Here is a 21,673-nt window from a genome sequence, read left to right as displayed (position 1 = left end):
CCTGTGGTTCTCAAACTAGATCATGCAAAGAGATCACGTGGAGGGTTTGTTAAAATAGCGATTTCTGGGCCACACTCCCAAAGTTTCCAATTCAGTGGTTCTGGAGTGGAGCCAGATAATTTGTATTTCTAACACGTTCTCAACTACTGTGGATGGTGCTGAATAGAACACAATTCCAAGAACCACTGATCTGTGCAAAGCATACCACATATTTTCATAACTTATTTTTCTACTTTTCTGTTGTCCTTCAAGGAAAATAAGCACAGTTCTCATTTCTGCACTACTGCCTCGGCAGTTTGTCGTGTAAAAAGTTTTTTTAAAACGAGAAAAAAAAATTAAAAACAGTCACAAAGTGATATTAGGGGTTACCTAACCTGAGTTTCCAGGCTTCTACTCATTTTTTCTGTGAAGGTCAGTAGATATTAGTGCCTCAAATGAAATCACACAAATGTAATACGACTATCTAGCACAAAACAGTGATTCCTTTTCAATTGCAAAACATTCATAAGATAAATACTTTTCCCCATCAAAGTCTCTTAATACTCACCTAGAAAAAGGGGAGTGGTAGTCATAAAACAGCAGGAAAAAATAACTCACTTGCCACACAAATCTTTATTTTTCCTTTTTTTTTTTTACCTTTTTAAGCCAAAAAAAGCACACCTAGAATCTAAGCAAGCTAAAGGCAGATTGTAGTGCTTAGATTGGGAACATTATAATGGAATTATTTTTCTTCCTTTATTTAATGTGTTGACAAAGAGAACAGGTACAGCATGGTATCTTAAGTAGGGCATAATCTGTGTATGCAGAGCTGACAGGGCAAGTTGAGTGAGGCTATGAACGAGCACCTCACCTGTTCTACACCTGAGCAATTCCAAAGAGGTTAGGGTCACGTTGAGTAAAACATTTGTAAGAACAAATTAATACTTGGAGAGGCACCAGCTGCAGATTCTTGCTTATCTTCCAGTCCTAAAAAGTAAAGATTAAAAATAAAATTTAGGCAGTGTTCAATAAACATTTTTCATTAAAATAAATATTTGCTTTCTCAGAGGTTTCAGAACATTGATTTCTAAAGGACGCACTATTCTATTTATGCTTGATTTGCTCTTTTCTCACACATAAAAACACAAACTTAACTAGCTAAGAAAGTCATACTCAAATGCTAAACAAAATCCAAATGATGAAAGATTATGTATGCTTTAATTCAAACATATCATTATGTAGTCTAACCATAAAGTGTTTGAAATGAAGGTGAAAAAATGATACAGAATCTACATGAACCTGAGTTTTGTCCTTCAGGGGTATTAAATTGATCAATCAGCAAATATGTACTGAACTTCTTAATGGGCATCTTGGTTTTACCTGTCCAGCACGCAGTTCCCATGGAAATTAATCTTCCTAAAATTCTTTGTTCACTGTCTGCACTATTCATTAAGATCTTCACTGGCTGGGTCTCATGCAAGTTGCCTAATACATGAATTAAATTTTTGTACTTCAAATATTTCTATTCTCACTTCTTAGTGTACAAAATAAGCAGTCAAAACCCTGTTAGCCAATTTAGTGTACATATATTGACCATTTATGTTTGAAATAATGGTAAGCTCAAAAGCTTACCATTTCTATGTTTTATAATCATCTTCTGAAATCAACACAGCTCTCAGTGAGAGAATCCAAAAGATTTCCAAAACTGGTAACTGGGAAATATTTAACTGGTTGATAACGCTACTTAGTTTTACCATGAAACCATTTGGCCAACACCATCACAACCCACAATGAGAGATTTGATTGCTGATCTGTTCACTCTTCCACAAAAGAACTCAGATCCTATTGAAAGGTTCAGACAGGTAAGCACAGTTATTGATCCATCCTTGAGAGAGTAACAGCCTTCTAACCCTGGTGATATATCAGCATGGAGCCAAAGTCATAAGTCATATCCCCTTCACACCCACCTCCAACAGTGGCTGTGAAGCACTTAGAGGATACACAGCACTATCCTAACCGTAAAATATTTTGGATAAAGGTGAAAAATGGTACAGAATATCTACAAACCTAACTTCTTTCCTACAGAGATATTAATTCATCAATCAGGTTCTGACTGATGAATCAAACAGGCTCTGAACTCCTTAGTGGATGTCTTAGTTTTTCCTATCTGGGATCCATTTCCCATTGTGCTGGCACAAAAGCCCTGTTTTTCCTTTGGGCAACTACCACTCTTCCAATCTCAGTGCATATGCTGGGGGAGTGAGAGAGCAACTTTTCTCACTCCCTGGCTCAATATATGACCATGTAACTCAGGCACAGGCAATGACTCAATTGCTTCCCTCTGACAACGGTGACCAGTCTGGGGTAAGCACTTAAGGCAAGACAGTTCAAGGAAGCCAATGAACATCAGCCCCAGGACATTCTCTGCATCTATTGAGAGAAGGGAAGCTCTCCCTTTACTCCCAAAAGACACAATATAGGCAGCAGCCACTGGAAAACAAAGTCAAAACAAAGGAATGCAGAGATAATAAAAAAAGGACAGATTCCTGATGATAAATTTGGAAACCTAGTTTGGACATGACAAAATCTTCAGCCAGATTTATCCCTGGACCTTCTTCATTGCTTAAGTTGGTATATGAGTTGGGTTTCTGTAATTTGCAACCAAGAGTCCTGACAAATTATAAGTTACCTAAAATCTGCACATTAGGCAAAGTGTCAGGCTACAAAGATATCCAGCAAACAATCCCTGCCTCTAAGAATCTTAGCATCTAGTTGGAAAGACAATAGTCATACACACACACACAAATAGAAACATATGGCTCAGCCCAAACATAGGTTCTATATGAGTGCAGAGAAAGGAGACACCATAGGCTGCATATTAAGCAAGATTTCACAATATCAGAAAAAGGTGAGCTGGGTTTTGAAGGTTGACTAGAATGTGTCTGCCTGGAGAGAAACCAAAAGGACATTTTGGGGAGGGTGAACTATGACAGCATAAATTCAAGAATGTGCACATTGTATTGGGGAAACAATACAGTATAAACTATAAATAGACCATAAAATGTTAAATCATGGGATATCAACAATACATTAGTCCAGAAATAAAAAGATTTCATAAGTATTTTTGAAAGACACATATAATATTTTAAATCTACTATATAAGATATAATATTGATTCCCTAACTAGATTATAATGATTAAGTGATGAAATTGTGGTTGGAGAACAAATGGCAAAAGACAGGCTAAATATGGTCTTTTCCTTTTCCATATACTAGACAACCATCTCACCCAACCAGTTAATCCTGCCTACCTCTGTAACATATCTCAGCTAGAACTAAAGAACTATTGAAAATAACCCATGCTACATACATTTTCCTCAGCTCCTCTTTAAGAAACCTGAACAATTAATAGAGCCAAGAACCAAGAGGAGGAAGTTAGAGAAACAAACAAATATAAACTAAGGAAACAAGTTCGACATCTGATTTGCTTTGTCCAGTTTATTCATGAGGTGAAAAGTTTATAATAGAAAGTATTAAAGGCATTTTCTATTTCCAGTGTGGTTTTAGCCATTTCCTTTGTGTCATTAGGACATTGCATGGGCAGAGTTTAGGTTGGCTCGTACTGCAAGCAGGAATGCAAAGTGTCTGTGTCCCTCTTTCCCCTTCTTGGGGGAAACATTGTTTAGTTAATTAGAATAAAATGAATATTTTGGTGAGATTTTTAGAAGTCTATATATAAATGCCCGTTGTTAGTTTTATAGTAAACATGAAACTTTGAAGGTGATTATTCTCTAACTTAATAGTTTCTATTTCTTATACAACATTTTTCAGGGCTATGAATTGTTTTCTAGAAATTTAACTGAGAAAAACAATTCAGCATAATTCCTTGGTATTACACTTTTCCATCTAGATTCATCATCTCTAGGAATGTTTGCATAACATGAAATTCTCGTACCACCTTACCACTTGCTGCCCTTTTAAATTTGTATTTCTGTTTGTGGCATTATTGCAACTATTTCTACTGGTACGACATATGTCCATTTGAAACAAGCATGTTACGAAGGAATAAAGACACTTCCTGTTATAGAGGACCTCTCTTCACAAACCTCAATTAACAAAACCTCATGATTTTGTCAAAGACAAATACTGCTTTTGTCATTGTTTATAGATAGAAATCAAAACACTCAATGAAATATCCTTTCTGTCAAGCCAAGGTCAGTGAATAGGAAAAGGAGTTGGTCTGTGATTATATATGCTTTTATTTTGAAAAAATATCATTTTAGCAAAAAGCTTTAAAAAGTGAAATGCTATAATACAGTTTACTTTTTCACTCATTAATATTTGCATTATTTTCTAAAGCAAACAAACACATGATTATATTCTCTACATGTTTTTTAAAAAGTAGTTTTCCACTTTAAATTCAAATATTACTCTTTGCTAAGTTTTATGTTTGTTGAATGGTAGAATTGAGAAATTTTTAAAAATCATTCAACATAATTGGTAACCATCACTGCCATATTTTAAACTTTGAGAAATTAAAAATTATTGCAATATATATTTATATGGCACAGTAAAAAGTTTGGATAAGATTTCAATATTATATGAAGCACAAGGAATAGAAAAAAAGCATAAGACGGTTTCTTGTTTTCTCAGGAAAAGGTATCTCGGTAGGCAAAATAATGTCCTCCCAAAGATGTCCACATCCTAATTCCTGAAATCCATGAATATGCATGTCACCTCACATAGCAAAACGGACATTGCAGGTTGGGTTAAATTAAGGACCTTGATATAAGGAAGTTATCCTGGACTATCTAGGTGGGAGCCATGTAATCACAAGAGTTGTTAAAGTGGAAGAGGGAGATAAAAGAGAAGGTCCAAGTGAGGTGATATGAGAAGGCCTAGATCTGCCAATACTGACTTTGAAGATGGAAGAAAGGAATCATGAGCCAATGGATATGGGGGGCCTCTAGAAGCTGTCAAGGGCCAGAAAATGGTTCTCCCCAGGAGCCTCCAGAAGGAAACCCAGCCCACAAAACCTTGATTTTTGCCCAGTGAGACCCATGTTGAATTTCTGATCTACTTGACCGTAACAAAAAAAAAATACATTTCTGCCAAGTCACTAAGCTTTGGGGAATTTGTTAACAGCTTCAATGGAAAACTAATACTGTTATCATGTTCCAAATTAGCAGGACTTGAAAAGCATAACAATGGCAGCCCTCCCTGCTTATGGAATCAACGCATTTTCATGCTAGAAGAGACTGGTCTAATCCCTTCATTGTCCAAATGAGGAAATTAGTCCTGATATAGTAAGAAGGTAGATGACTTACCTTAGGCCTCACATTTCAAGGTAGAGACAAGATTAGAATCTAAGTTCACTAAATTATAGATTAGTGTTAGTCATTGTATGATTCCCAGGCTCTTTCATTAACGAGGATTTCTATTATAGTTTAATAGCAACTACAGAATGGTTTAGAAGAATGAACAGTTGTTGGAAAGTGCACATGTTTTCAAATAACATACTGAAGAAGTATATTTCTTTTCTATGCCAGTCTGTCTCCAACTGAGGGTTAAACATATTAACTTGAATTATCCAGGCATCACTTGAAACTCAACATGTCTAAGATAAAACTTGGGGTCTTGCCTCCCAAACCAGCTCCCTTCTGGACTCCTTCTCCTTCACACCCCTCAGAGGTTTCCCATGCTCAGTCAATCAACAATTTATATTGTCCTTCCTTCCTTATGATACTTACCTTCCTTGCTTTTCCACCACCACACCTTACACCCACAGTAGGCAACCACTCTAGCCTCTTATCTTCAGCTTCTCTTCTCTTCAAACTTCAATTAAGCCAGCACCCTATTGCCAAGTGACTCTTTCTAAAACACACACACACACACACACACACACACACACACACACACACACACACACATATATATATATATATCACCGGTTTTCCCCCACATGTTCAGTAGGGTTTCATTTCCAAACAAGATCAAGTTCAAACCCCTTACTTAATCTAATCCTTTGACAGGTGCATGGCATGTGACCTCAACTTTGTAATAATGTCTCCTCCTGCCACTCCTATCCACAGACCAACCTAACTGATTCACTGCCCTATGAACATGATTTATTCTCCCTACCATTCTCTTCTCCTAAAACATCCTCTTTACTTTCTTCTCCATGTATCTGAATTCCACCTATTTCAAGGCTATATACAAGTCCTGTCTTTCTAGGCACTTCCCAAACCAGACAACCTACAGTGATCTCATCTTCCACTTTGAATCCTAAAGCAATTGGTCTCTATCACTCATTTAAGATCTAGATTTTATTGCTAATATCTTTTACCTCTTTAGCATTTAAACTCAAATCTTAAACCATTTGGGACAGACTAGGTCCCCTACTTATTCTCATTGTACTTAGCATTCAGTTCCCTGCTTAAAGCAGGCCCTCAAAAATTTATGGAATGACTAAATATAATTTATCACTGCCATGCCACAGTGATAAGTGACATGAGCACTGCTCTGAAGTTAACTACTCCATTTAGCAAGGGTAACCATACATTGGGATTTGCCAAGGACAGTCCTGGTTTCCTGTTGTTTTTACAGCTATTAATAAAATCCACTTTTACTCTCAAAAGCACGTTGGCTTAAATGATACATATATGGTCATTCCACCCTTAGGGCAATTTGGACTGTGACAAGAACAGAAACCACAAAGAAAATCCCGTCATGTTCCAGCCAGCCAGCTAAGCAGCATTCTCTCCCCACACAGTGGTCCTGCTCTCCCACAGCACCCCCTGCATAATCAATATCCTCTGAATTTCACAAGGAATTTTCAACATTTTGATGGTATACAGCTTCAGAAAACTAAACTAAAGCTGAATAAAATGTAAGATTATTTAGAAGAAAAAAAATTATAGATACAGAATACTACTGTGACTGTATCCAGCAGTTTGAGAACAAAAGGGAGAGTTCTCCGAAAGGGTAGGAGTATTCGAGGAGTTCTCATAGGAGTAAAAGTAATCAAGACACAGTGTATGAGCTCATTTATACTCTAATTGTTTTGCTATTTTGGGAATAAAACAATAAGAAATACATATATCAATTTTAATTTTTCTAAACAATACTTATGACTTTCATGGCTGTTTAGAATTAGAAATGTGATGCTTTCTGATCCTCTTAGTACCTAATGTACATTAAATTGACTAACCACGGCATAAATGTTTTAAAACCTACATTCATTTTCACAGTTGACTGGTTGAAATGATCAGTTTCATAAATGAATGTCAGTGGTATCTTAACAGTAATAACTTTTTACTACAAAGTAAGATTTTACTTTATAAGTAATGAGTAAAATTATTAAATGTAATCTTATGTTTCATTACTGGCAGCTTGTCATAAAAAAGGAATTAAAGTTACAAATTTTCATTTATTTTCATAAAGTAGATGAACGTTTTCACTCATTTATAGGGAGACCTACTCAGCCTAATCTCTTTTGAGGGTAGTTTTAATTACATTACATCATTTAATACAGGGTTGAGAGTTCATGTTCCAAACCATTCCCTCCCTAAACTATTCAACTTTAAAGGAATCTGGGGAAATGTTAAGTTCAACTAACGAAACTATAAGAAATGAAAACTATTAAATGCATATCGTGGGCACAGGATCACTCAAGTGTTTGGAAAGAATTTTATGAGACTAGGTTAGGTCTAAGTCATTGTTCAAATACAGACAAAGTTAGTAGTGACTAAAAAGGATAATTTTTTGTTGCTGTTTCAAAGATTTATATCATTAGGAGCTAATATTGAAATAACTACGTTGAAATTATTGATCATTTTGTAATTGCTAAGGACTAACTCAACTTTGATGGCAGAACTATAGCATTTAGAAAAAGACAAAAGCATCTGGATGAATTATGATCAAGGTTGATATTTGAGGCTGAATAAAATTGTTTGACTATTTTCCAATCCTCATCTCATTATTTCATAAAGCAAGCATGACACAATTTTACATTGACCTGAATAGAAGCAATTACAACTTGATATTTGATTGTTCTGTGTTTTATGTTGAGAATAAAGACCCATTTATCATCCAGTGTCTCCCTCCTTTGAGTGTAAACCCCATAAGAAGCAGAACATTGTGTAAAGCACAACAGGGGCAACCAGACGTTGGCATTATCAAATATGTTCTCCCTTCCTGATAAAGTATTTGCTCTAAAGGTCAGCAGTCTCTAAGTTTAGTTTCTGAAGAGACAATTAACAAATTTAAAAAATTTTAACAGAAAGAGAGGCTTCCAGGCAAAAAAAAAAAAAATTTTTTTTGTATAATTGCTGTCTACTTAAAGTAAAAATTTAGAGATATATAAAAGCAATTGTTTACCAGTGTGCTTAATCTGATTATCATCCCGAAGTATTCTGCGCATGCTTTCACTCTGTTTCAACTCTGGAAACAAGGAACCTATGAACAGCATTTAAATTTTTCTTAATTGCTAACATCTAGTAATATATATTCAAATCTCAATTTTCTTTATCAATCTTTAAATATTTTAAGCATCCTTAAATTTATTTAGCATGATTAACAAACTGTATACACTTATTCTAATTCCATTGTCATATACTTTTTACTATCATATACTTACTAAATATTATTAGTTTAATGATTTTAATAAGGCTAGAATCAACGGTTTTTAAAAGCAAAACAATTTTCCTTTAAAAAATTTTTCTTGTAATAATTTTCTGACGCTCCCATGGCTTTTGCCTATCAATGTATCTACACATATAAGTCTACATTTCGAGTTATTTTCCCTTAGTGCTTTGAAAATAGTATGCCATTGCTTTTTCTGGCATCTATTACTGTCACTGAGAAATCTGATGTCAGTTCATTGCTGCTGCTTTGTAGATGATCTCTCTTTTCTTAACATTTCATCTTTAGCTCTTAATAGTTCAACTTTGGTGGTATACAGTTTTACCAAAATGTGTCTATGTATGGATTTGTTCTTGTTTGTTCTGTCTGGCACTCAATGTGCTTTTTCAATCTGAAATTGTCTTTTTTTCAATATTTGAACATTTTCTGCCATTAGCTAGGACATTCAAAGGGTGCAGATCCTAGTTAATGGGTTTCTCTTTTAACCATTATGTTTTTAATCCATGCTATATTCTTATGCCATTATGTTGCTGTTTTTATAATGCCCTCAGACATATTTAATTCATAAAAATGTATTCTAATTTTTAAAGTGAAATTATATAGATATCAAATCTCCTTATTTTCCTACTCTTGCTTCCAAGCTCGTTTCCTCAGTGATGATTGATGCTAACCTGTGTGTGTGTGTGTGTGTGTGTTTGTGTGTGTCTGTGTGTGTGTTTGTGTGTGTGTGTGTTTGTGTGTGTCTGTGTGTGTGTGTCTGTGTTTAAAATCCTGTAAGAAAGTTCTATCTATCTGACCTGAATGGCCAGTGGTTCTATTTTCTACTCTGCAAGTCGACAGAAGAAAAGCCTCATCTCTCTTTCACATGACAGTGTTTCAAATATACAAAGATAGCTATTGGGAGTAATTGTATCATCATCAACCAATAAATTTATTTGCACATTCTCTTATGATTCAAAATGAAAATGTGCATGTTCTAGTGCAGGAAAAAAGAGACAGAAGGTGGTATCAGGAGGTGTCATGTAAGCTAAAGTCCTAATTCTCTTACTTGATAGATTTGAAATTTGTGAACAAACTACTTAACTTTGCTTAGTCTTAGTTACCTCAGCTGTGAATAGAGACAATGAAAACCAAGTCACAAAGTTAATATGAGGGCCAGAAACTCTATTACTTAAATGTCACCCCCTGGGAAAGTTACCTTTAAGCCTCCACCAAAGTAGTTTTTGTTCTGTCTATGACTCCATAGCATGGGTATATAATGCTTTATGACAATGCTTCTAACGTTACATTTTAATAGTCTGTGATCTCCTCAATAGCATGAACCGCATCTTATTCATCTCTGGATCCAGAGAGCTTAGCACAGTACCTTGTGTATAGTAAGAACTCAGTAAAGATGTTGAAAGAAAAAAATATGTGAAAAGCATTTTGTAAGTGGAAAAGCACCACCATTACCCATCTTCTAGTTGTTTAAAACCTTTCATATCTCCTCTTCTTGGTTTACTCATTCTCTTAACATGATGGAACAGATAAGGCTCATCATGCAGTAACAAATTCTATTAAAAATTCTATTAATTTTTTAAAGTAGCAGTACCTAATCACAGCATTAAACTCTTCCTGAATTGGTGTACAAGACAGACTAATTTTAAATCCTCTTTACTAGCTCTTTCCACAGCCTACCACCATGCACATATCTTCCCATTTTCAAAATCTTTCTTCAAGCCTTCCTCACCCTCCAAAGAATATTCTATAGCACTCCTACCTTTTACAGCTACATTTCTTGCAGATTAGTCAAGACTTGCTGGCTTCACTTCTGTATTCTTATCAGGCTTTTCTTTTTATTTATTTATTTATTTATTTATTTATTTATTTATTTATTGAGACATAGTTTCACTCTTGTTGCCCAGGCTGCAGTGCAAGTGCAATGGCGTGATCTCGGCTCACTACAACCTCCGCCTCCTGGGTTCAAGTGATTCTCCTGCCTCCTCAGTCTCCCGAGTAGCTGGGATTACAGGTGCCCACCACCATGTCTGGCTAATTTTTTTGTGTTTTTAGTAGAGACGAGGTTTCACCATGTTGGTCAGGCTGGTCTCAAATTCCTGACCTCAGGTGATCCGCCCGCCTCAGCCTCCCAAAATGCTGGGACTACAGGCATGAGCCACCACGCCTGGCCCCATCAGGCTTCTTATCGATGCAACCTGCTTCCAGCCCTGCCACTTAATGACACAAAGGACACCACCTTCCTCTTTTGATTTTTCAGTGCTGTTTCTTCTCCTCAGCCCTGGATCTGTCAACTTGGTGTCTTTAGTCAGCTCATTCTTGAGCCCATATTAGAGTAAGAGAGCAGCCAAAATTTTCTTATGCCCAGAGAATAGTGTAGAAGTGGTTGAAAGAGAACCAGCAAGCAAAAGGGACTTCAACATCAGAACAAGAAGACACGGGGTACATGGAAGAAGAAGCATGACCAATGGGAAGTAGACACCACCATGGAGCTTCGATCTAAATAGGAAGATCATACACCAGAGGATGCCCACATGAAACAGGACATTGGCAGAACATATGGCTCCTACCTCCTAATACCATGACACTACTTAAAAACTCCAAGAATTAGATAATATAGGCAGAAAGGAGGGGAAGGAAATTCTAAGTGATTAAGATAAAATCTGAAATGACTTAGGAAATCCTAAAATTACCACATAAGCCTTGAATTAACTAGGTAAAATTTCCAGTAGAATGGGGGCCCAAATAAAAGCTAAGTTCAGTGGAAGAAAACGCAAGAAAGCCCTGTTTATTGTGCATCTGTGTTTTATAGCTGAAGAATTTGTGCCACTCTCCCTGTTTTGCCCTTCTGTCCCTGATTGTTTCTTTTCATTCTCATTTGCTGACTCCTGCTTTTGCCACCTTTTAATAATATTGCCCTCCAAGGTTCTGTCCTTCTGGTCTTCTCACCCTACTGGGTAGATCTCCTTAGGTAATCTTCATTCCCAGGGCTTCGAGTGTCTCACTTCTATAAACAATTTTTAAATCCACATCACCAGGTCTAGCCTCTCTTTGTCAAGCAAAAAAATGTCATCATACCCCACTACTTCAACAACTCTAAGTAGCTGTTACGGGCTAAACTGTGTCACCCAAAAATCCATACGTGTTAAACCCCAGCATCTCTAAATGTCACCGTATTTGGAGATAGGGTCTTTAAAGTGGTACTTAGGTTAAAATGAAGTCAAGTAAAGTGAGCTGTAATCCAATATGACTGACATCCTTATGAGAAGAGGAAATTTGGACACAGACACGTACCAAAGGAACACCATGTGAAGACACAGGAAAGAGCCAGCCATGTAGAGGCCAAAAAGAGAGGCTGCAGGAGAAGCCAACCCCTTCTGGCACCCTGCTCTCAGACTTCTAGCCTCCAGAATTGTTAATAAATCAGTTACTGTTGTGTAAGCCACGCAGTCTGTGATACTTTGTTATACAGCCCTAGCAACTTACACACTAGCTTTTGAATTAAGCTCAAACTTCACACAAAAGAGTCACTGTAACCTCACACTGCTGTTCTCTCCAACTTCATCTCTCATACCTCACCTTCCGTGACTTCCCTGTACTCATTGTGCAATTTATATTTGCACAATATTACCTCTGCACAGGCAACTGCCTAGCCTGAAACACTTATCCACTAGTTCTTTATCTATTCTAAATGCCTCCCTAGCCTTCAAAGCACATTTCTAAGAAATGCCTCTTAAAATAACAACATTTATTTTGGATTCTCCAAACACAATCACTGTGGTAGGCACCAGGGTTAAACCAGGGACTATCCCATTTACTGGCGATGCCTTCTTCTCACAGCATCCTGTGCAGCTTCACATCTACTTATCACAAGAATGCAATCATTCTCTCTTTCTTGTCTGAAAGCCTTGGTTTACAAAACACACACACATAAAAAATTATACTTATTAAGCACCTACTATATGCTACCTTTGTTGAGCACCCACTGTACTAAGCACTGTTTATGCATTACCTCATGATCCCTAACCACAGTTCTGTGTGATGGGTATTATTATTATTGCCATTTGACAGATGAGGAAGCTTAGCCTTGAAGAGGAAAGTAAGAGGACACAGGTGGCAAGTGGTAGGGCTGGACATCAAACCTAACTTGTCAGATTCCAATCCTTATTATCCCACTTCTCCTGGGAATATGTGAGTTTCTCGAGGATCAGAGTTCTGTATTCCCAGCCCTGGCAAATAACCTGACACATAGTTAGAAAAAAATAAATAAGTTTCAGTGGATAAATAAATGACGACAGAAGAAGGATCTTTAACATAAATGTCTTAAGTTCAGCTGAAGTAAATGGGGAATAACTAGGTTGGAAAACATAGGAAACATAGCCCAGACTCTCTCGTTAAGGATCAGGAATACATGTATGAGTTCCCTGCCCATGTCCTCTACTTGGCAGCTTTCTGAGACCGGCAAAATTACTTGGTTTCTCCTTGCCTGGGATTTCTTACTGGTGTCAGGGGGTTATTTTGGACATTAACTGAGGTATTCCAGGTGACATATTTAGCAGAGCACCAGACGCACACTCAGTACCAAATAAATTCTGGCTGTTGTTGCTTGTATTAGGTTGTAGTTTCTGAAAAAGAGACATGAAATAAGAGTAGCAGCACATCAGATGGTTTTGAGAGGGAATCTGTCAGAGCACAATAAACATGGCAACTTGTCCAAGGTGTTCAGAACATCACCAGTGGAAAGCAGCATGTTTTGAAAACTGTTTCCAAGTAATCTGACATGCTGTACTCATTAAATGTCTCTTGAATATAACAATCCATTCCAGATGATAATGTGAACAATTCACATATAGCTACATGTGTGATCAAGATTACATATTTACTCCATCTTGAGGACCAACATACATTTCTATCCTCATTTTCCCACCGATGAGCTCTCTTTTCTCTTTGTATTTAAGGTCCAGTTGGTTTTAACTTTCAAATTCCTGCTCAACCACTATTTTAATGTTCTTTTTGGCTACCTGGTTAGTTCTAGATTCTGAGCTTTTAAAAATCCTAACATTAGCCTTCCTTGGCAGCACCTTTGCCAGATTTTCTTATGATACATAGAGATGTACTATGTTGACAAACTAATTAAAGGAGGAGCTGGTATTCAAATCCAGATCTGATTTATCATCCTGTAGAAATACAATTTTATCAGGTATTGTCAGAAGCTCTCTCTCTATAAAGGTGAACAAAACCAAAATGGTTCTTGAATTCCTTGAGCTTAGTATTCAATGGTAGAGACAGACACCAACACCAAGTAAATCGATTACTACAAATTTTGCTAAATGCCATGAAGACTTCAAAGCTTTCTGATATAAACGCCAACTCAACTTTGACAAAGACATTTCCATAGCAAGAGCATTAAGGTATTGAAAAACTGAACAACTTAAATCACTGTTTCCTATTCATAAAGAACTTTTATAGACAACCACTACACTAGAGCCCAACATACATGTAACTGAGTTGAGAATGATTTCTCTGATTAGATTCTTCCGCTTTTATTTTTTGGTCTTAAGTACACATGGTTATGTCTAGTAAAACATAATTTGTACATGACTGGATCAAGAGGAAAACACTTCTAGACTTCCTTTTAGTCTCCCAATTCACATGCAACATTTTACAATACTTGGCAGTGTCAAAAACTCTGGTAAAGGACATTGTGAGAAACATTGTAGTAGCTCTACACCACGACCACAGCTGACTTAGATCTTTTACTCTGGACTAGCTCTGTGGATCCTGTCTATCAGGATCCACAGAGCTAGTTCAGAGTAAATACCTGACATCAGGTGACGTGAATACCTGGCATCAGGTGATGTGTAAATACTTGACATCAGGTGATGTGAACTCCGATGACTGTTGCCGGATTTCATTCTACAGGATTGTAAATGAACTACGTAAAGTGGCTGTTGTAAAATCTATACTCTGCTTCTTGGAAAGTAAACAGGCCAGTAATGTGAGCCTCCACATCCTAAGCGTGGGTTAGTATAGCTAAAATAACCTACATGTTTTCTGGTTCATATATTGTGTTATCCATTGTAACTCTTGATAAAATCTCTCTACTTGGTATGAAGGATAGATTTATTTATCCATTCATTCATTCATTCACATTTTTTATAATTCGAATCTATTCTTCTATTTTTGCCCTAGAAAGTAATAATACAATCTTTGTAGGTAGGCTACATTCTTGGCTTGTGTCAATATCAAATTTGTTTTGGACAAGATGCATCCTTAAAGGCAAAAAATAGTAAGAGATAAGACCAATGGAAAAAAAATATTAAAAATCGGCAACTCTAGGTAAAGGGTATACAAATGTTCGTTGTATTATTCATTCAAGTTATGTGTTGTTTTCCAATTTCTCAAACTAAACAGTTGGTGGAAAAAAAGTTCTCCTTGTTGAACCTCACGATGAACACCACATATAGTGAAGTTCATGAAAGAAAGTTTCACAATTACAGTTTTGAGAAAGATAATGTATCTCTGAACATAAGTAGTGATGATCTCATCCAGGAGTTAGAAATGTAAACTTATGAAACAACTAATAATGCTAGTAAGAATACATTATCAGCATTCACATGCACTCATCGATTGTCCCTGGGGAGGCCATGGGCTGTGAAAGGCGAAAGGCCTAATCCAGGCTCTGGAGATTCTTGGGAACATGGCATACTTGTATGCAGGAGCCTTTTTTCCGCTTACAGTGGAGTAAAGTGAAAGACTTTCAGCATAGGGTCCAAGAAGCAGACTGACAGAGCAAACTCTACAGTGTGCCTGAAGGCAGCCATAGTAAGAAATCTCCCCAGCGTAGAGGCCATATTAAGGTGTTTGTCATCTTCCAGTGCTCCACAGTGGATTTACTCCTTCACCAACACCTCCTTTTCTTTTTTCACTATTCGCTATACTACACCTTTGTCACTAACAATTAATTAATTCATATATTCAACCAATGAATATTCATTCAACTTTTTAATATTCAACTTTTTGTTACATGTAAGAAACCACATAGGCCTTGCTTACTAATGTGTGTAAGACACAGCCATTTCCCTGTGGTACTGGGACAGCCCTAAACAGGGAGAGCAGAGATTCCCAGCCCTGACTGCGCATGAAAATCAACTAGAAATCTTTTTTTTTTTTTTGAGACAGAGTCTTGCTCTGTCGCCCAGGCTGGAGTGCAGTGGCGCGATATCGGCTCACTGCAAGCTGCTCTCCCTGGGTTCACACCATTCTCCTGCCTCAGCCTCCCGAGTAGCCGGGACTACAGGCGCCCGCCACCATGCTCAGCTAATTTTTTGTATTTTTTTTAGTAGAGATGGGGTTTCACTGTGTTAGCCAGGATGGTCTCGATCTCCTGACCTCGTGATCCGCCAGCCTCAACCTCCAAAAGTGCTGGGATTACAGGCGTGAGCCACCACGCCCAGCTAGAAATCTTTATGAAAATGTGGATGCTCAGGATCCTACTGTTACAGACTCTGATTTAGTAGGTCTAGGGTAGGATAATCTGTATTTTTTAAAAGATTCTTTGGTAAATTTGGTGAGTGGCTGGTGATAAGATACACTGAGGCCGGACGCAGTGGCTTATGCTTGTAATCCCAGCACTTTGGGAGGCCAAGGCAGGCAGACCACCTGAGATCAGGAGTTCGAGACAAGCCTGGCCAACATGGTAAAACCCCATCTCTACTAAAAATACACACACAAAGAAAAGCCAGGTGTGGTGGTGGCCACCTGTAATCCCAGCTACTTGAGAGGCCGAGGCAGAATTGCTTGAACATGGGAGATGGAGGTTGCAGTGAACCAAGATCACCACCACTGCACTTTAGGCTGGGTGACAGAGCCAGACTTTGTCTTGGGAGAAAAAAAAAAAAAAAGATAGGTATAAGCATATTCACAACTCAGATCCTTTATTGGCACAAAGACTACTGGAGCATAATGCTACCCTAAATCACTCGAACAACAGGACTTAGAATCAAACTCTTTAGAGATAGAGATGATGTTAGAGGTCATATATCTAGTTCCCTACCAAAATCCTCCCACCCACCCACACACACACTCACAGCTAACAACGAGTCCTAGACTTCCCAGCACACCTAACAGACTAGATAGGAGTCTATAGCTTCCGGGTTGCTCAGGCTCCCAGATTTTGCAGAAGTCTCATACTTAACCATGTGCAAAAACAGAACTTCTATCTCTCCCCAACAAACCTAACCTACTTCTCCCTTAGTCTTCCCTATTTTAGTAAAAAAAAAAAAAAAAAGAAAAGAAAAGAAAAAAAATCTGCTTTACACAGTTCTGTAGGCCAAAAAACCTGGAAATCTACATCTTACGACTTCTTTCTCCAAGATGCATCTTCAATCCATAATTTCCCTCCACTGCCACTGCGATCATCATCTCTCAGCTGGTCTAGTGCAAATAGCCTACTGCCTAATCTCACTTCCTTGCCCTCTAATTCGTTCTCTATGCAGATGTTATCTTTTTAAAATGTAAATTAGGACATACCACTCTTTTATTTAAAATTCCTCAAATGTGTCTCATCACACATTAACTAGAAGCCAAATTCCTAATGTAAACTACGTGGTATTTTGTGATCTAACTCCTGCCTATCTAAACTCTCCTAGTCAATTAATACTTTCTAATCACACTGAACCATTTTTCAGTTCCTCAAATCAAAAAGTGATTTCCCATTAATACACACTGTTCCTACTGGAACAGTTTCCTGGAAACACTCTTCCACAATTCTACCTGACCTTCTTTACCTTTGAGGTGTCATTTAAAATATCCTTTCCTCTGTGAAGACTTCCCTTATCCCAGATTTAAAGAAGGGCTTCCCTGATACTCTTCCTTGTGAAACCCATTGGTTATGGGCTGAATTGTGTTTCTGGCAAAATTCATATGTTGAAGTCCTAACATCCAGTGTCCCCGAAAGTCACCTTGTTTGGAAATACGGCCTTTACCAAGATGATCAAATTAAATGACACCTGATTTTAAACTTCTGGCCTCTACAACTGTAAGACAATACATTTCTCTTGGTTTTTTTTGTTTGTTTATTTTGTTTTTTGTTTTTTTTTTTTTTAGACAGAGTCTCACTCTGTTGCCTAGGTTGGAGTGCAGTGGTGCAATCTCAGTTCACTACAATCTCTGCCTCCCAGGTTCAAGTGATTCTCCTGTCTCAGTCTCCCAAGAAGCTGGGATTAGAGGTGCCCACCACCACACCCAGGTAATTTTTGTATTTTTAGTAGAGATGTGATTTTATCTTATTGGCCAGGCTGGTCTCAAACTCCTGACCTCAGGTGATCCACCCTCCTCGACCTCACAAAGTGCTGGGATTACAGGTGTGAGCCACCGCACCCAGCCTAAATTTCTCTTGTTTTAAGCCACCTAGTTTGTAGTACTTCGTTATGTCAGCCCTAGCAAACTAATATACCATTCTTTTATGTCATGTTAGTCACAATTTATGTTACATTTGTGTTTACTTATTTGTTTGTCTCCTTCACTAGATGATAATTTTCAGAATGGCAGAAACTGCAGCTGTTTTTATTAATTTATTTAAAATTATCCCCCAATATTATACTATGCTAGCCCAAGGAAGGCCAAGGGCTCACCAAGAGCAGAAAGGAATTCTGGTATTAAAGGCAAATGTTGGATAGTCTAGAACAGGTGTGGGAAAACTATGGTCCCCGGACCAAATTTGACCTACTTCCTGTTTTCATAAGACTTGTAAGCTAAGAAAGGTTTTCACATTTTTAAATGGTTGAAAAAAAATCAAAATAAAATAATATTTCATGATATGTTAACATTATATGAAATTTAAATTTACAAGTAAAGTTTTATTAGAACACAGCTACACTCATTTACATATTATCTAGAGCTGCATTCATGCTACAAAGGAGAGTCAAGCAGTAGTCACACAGATCTCACTGTCTACAAAGCCTAAAATATTTACTATCTGGCCGCTTAGAGAAAAAGGAGTTTGCTGAGCTCTGGTCTAGAACATGCTTTATGGGCTATGTTAACTGCCCTGGGATTCACAACTCCTGGGTAACATAATGTTGCAGGTGCACATTCATGCATATTTAGTGTTCTAGAACACCATCATGATATAAACTAGCCAGCACATTCACCTTTTCTACACCAAGAATTCCACGACAGACTACTGACCAATTCTTCTTCTGAGAAGAATTTAGTTCTGGTTTTATTATTAATATTCATGAACAAAAGGGATTTACTGATTAAATACTTTCAACTTTCATGAAATTTTGCTAGAATGCATGTATTTTGATAAATTTGGGAGTCTATGAATGCAAATAGAATGGGTGATGATTATTACAGATACTTATCCAAATTTGTCTATCCAAAATTTACAGTATACTATCCTATAAGCCAATCATAGGTACAAATCTAGTTACTATTAACTGATTTAGATAAGAACAAAGGATAGGAATCGGTATTATGTTCATATTCGCACAAAAAGCATCATTTACCTTTGGTGGAGGAACAAATCGAACACATTCCAGCCATACGGTTATAAAGTACTGTCCACATATTGCACATGTTTTTCCCTGAGAGATCATGCTCCTGACTTGTGGGTACTGTTCTATGCCATCCATTAGGAAAGGGTTATTTTCTGCTAGCTGATTCATTACAAATCTTGATGTTATTTCCTAAATTGAAAAAAAAAATACAGTTCCTCAGATTGTTTTCAAAACTATGTTACATTACATTGATTTCCATTTCACTAGATAAAGTGTATGGCTTATTATCTAGATTCTGTTAAATTAAGATTCTGCAGTGTATCTAATGAATTGTGTTGTAAATGACTGGCATTGCAAATAAGTTTGGTTTTCATCAATATAAGAACAATAAGTTTGGTTTTCATCAATATAAGAACAATAAGTTTCTTACATTATCGTATTTCTACATCTCTTACATATAGGAATCCAAGTCATAATACATTTGCATTACATATATTATAAAGTTAGATACAGTTTAGGTTTAAATCTGGCACCTCTCATTACAATAAGCAAAGACTGTACAAACATTCAGACTGGATTCAAAAATGAATTTTGTCATATTCACTAAGGTCTAAATCCTAACTACTTAAACTGTGGTTCACAGACTGCATCACATGGGAGCTTATTAGATATGCAGAATGTCAGACACACTCCAGACCTACTGAATCAAAATCTGCAATTTAACTAGTTCCTCAGGTAATCTATATGCATATTGAAATTTGAGAAGCACTGGTCTAAATTCCTTGCTGCACTGAGAACCTGAATAATGCCATCAAAAAAGCAATGATTTCTATGAACCAAATATCTGAATTTAATCTTAGTTAAACCTAACTACCTAGATATGTTCAGAAAATTGACTTGCAATAATAATAATAAAATACTAAATAATAAACGGAGGAAGTAAGAAAATGGAAGTTGCCTTTCACTAGGGCTATCATCTTAATAAAAATATATTACATAATGCATAAAATTAAATCTTCGCTGACCAAGCAAAGAAAATAAATAAACATTTGCCTGAATCCATTAAATTTTCTCCATTGTTTTTGTCAGTAGCATGGAGGTCCTGTATAAATGTTACACAAACACTGCTTGAAATTTTAATAGTGTTTGGGGATGATTTATTTGGTACTTTTTTTTCCTGACAAAAGTGAAAGATTTCCCAGTAGTATTGAAACAGTCCACATAAAGCTAGGATAGGAATTTTTGAAAATACATATATACACACATAATCTTTCATGCATTCACCTAAGTGCATGAAATTAATTTAATTTAATTTTAAATTTAATTTGAAATGTAATTTAATTTAATTTTAAAGAAATTAAATTCTTTAAAAACTTAAAAAATAATAGCAAAATCTTATAAACTGCTGTGTCCATTTCCTATTATCCTATGCCTCCCAATAAACAAGCACCCGAGAAAGCTGCCTTTATACAGTAAACAGCCCTGAGCACGGATTCCTTATTTGTCTGATCCTTCAACAGCACAACCTCCTACCCACTTAAGCTCATTCTCCTGGGTGGTTGCGTGACTGAGGTCATGCTTTCACACTAATACTACCAGGGTGCCTAAATCAGATGTTTATTTTCACCCTTTCTCTAACTACTTAAGCAGATCATAGCTTGTGATTCTTAAAGAAATATTGATTTTATAGGTAGGCTTTTAGCTACATGAATTCAATGGCCAAGTCTTATTATAAAGCTGTAGAAAACTCATGGATAAAGATTCACTATCGAAAATAGCAGATGATAGAAGCATTTGCTGAAATACAAGGGACCTAAAAATAGGTTCATATAGATCACTTTTTCCATTTATGATTTCCGGACCCAAACATGTTTGTTGCACTCAGTATATCTGACAGCTCTTAACGTCACCTATTATTTATATTTTTCTTTTACTTATTGCCAATGTGTTACTTTGGAAGGATAGCATACACCATTAAAATATAAAGTTCTTACTTGGAAATGTGAGTATATATAAAATAAAATACTATTGGCATGACCAATAGTATCTTTTAGGACATCTCTTAGAGATGCATTCAATGCAATTTTTGAGAGTATACAATTTAATGATGGTCTAATTCCAGTGTTATTTAAAAGTCAAGAAATCTTTTATAGACCAAAGTGGTCTATAAAAATATTTCAAAATACTCAAATTGCTCCTTTTAGATCGCTTATATGCTATTTTCTTAGAATATTTATAAGTTAATTATATTATAATTCATCATAAATGAAATTAATTTTATATGCCCTACGTTTTCCTTACATATAATTTTTGTGTTATTAAATTATACATATAAAAATTATATAATATGAAAAATATAAAATGTAAAAACAAATATGAATCCTAGGAGTGATACATTTTGGAACTATTGTATACTCATGTGTTACTATGTGTATGATAAGTACTAAAACGTAGCATCAAGAGTAAAAATTCAAAGTCTAAGACAAATACATGCATAGGTGTAAACTCTGGCTCTATGACTTATTTGCTGTGTGATCATATTTGGGTGAA

At 36.4% G+C, this 21,673-nt stretch overlaps 1 protein-coding gene across 3 annotated transcripts in view; it reads right to left on the bottom strand.

Annotated features, from left to right (window-relative positions):
* Window positions 1–593: 593 nt before the first annotated feature.
* LRRC69 (leucine rich repeat containing 69) overlaps window positions 594–21,673 on the bottom strand; it is a 138,553-nt gene continuing 117,473 nt past the window's right edge. For all 3 annotated transcript variants that reach the window (XM_063643425.1, XM_055286733.2, XM_063643426.1), the window contains 2 exons: window positions 19,133–19,312; window positions 594–966 (listed from right to left, as the gene is read on the bottom strand). In XM_063643425.1, the coding sequence (XP_063499495.1) occupies window positions 856–966; window positions 19,133–19,312 (291 nt within the window). In that variant the 3' untranslated portion in view covers window positions 594–855. The remainder of the gene's footprint in view (window positions 967–19,132; window positions 19,313–21,673) is intronic.

The sequence above is a fragment of the Symphalangus syndactylus genome, chromosome 7, assembly GCF_028878055.3.
Source record: "Symphalangus syndactylus isolate Jambi chromosome 7, NHGRI_mSymSyn1-v2.1_pri, whole genome shotgun sequence".
Classification (NCBI taxonomy): Eukaryota; Metazoa; Chordata; class Mammalia; order Primates; family Hylobatidae; genus Symphalangus; species Symphalangus syndactylus.
This window is presented reverse-complemented; position numbering and strand designations above follow the sequence as displayed.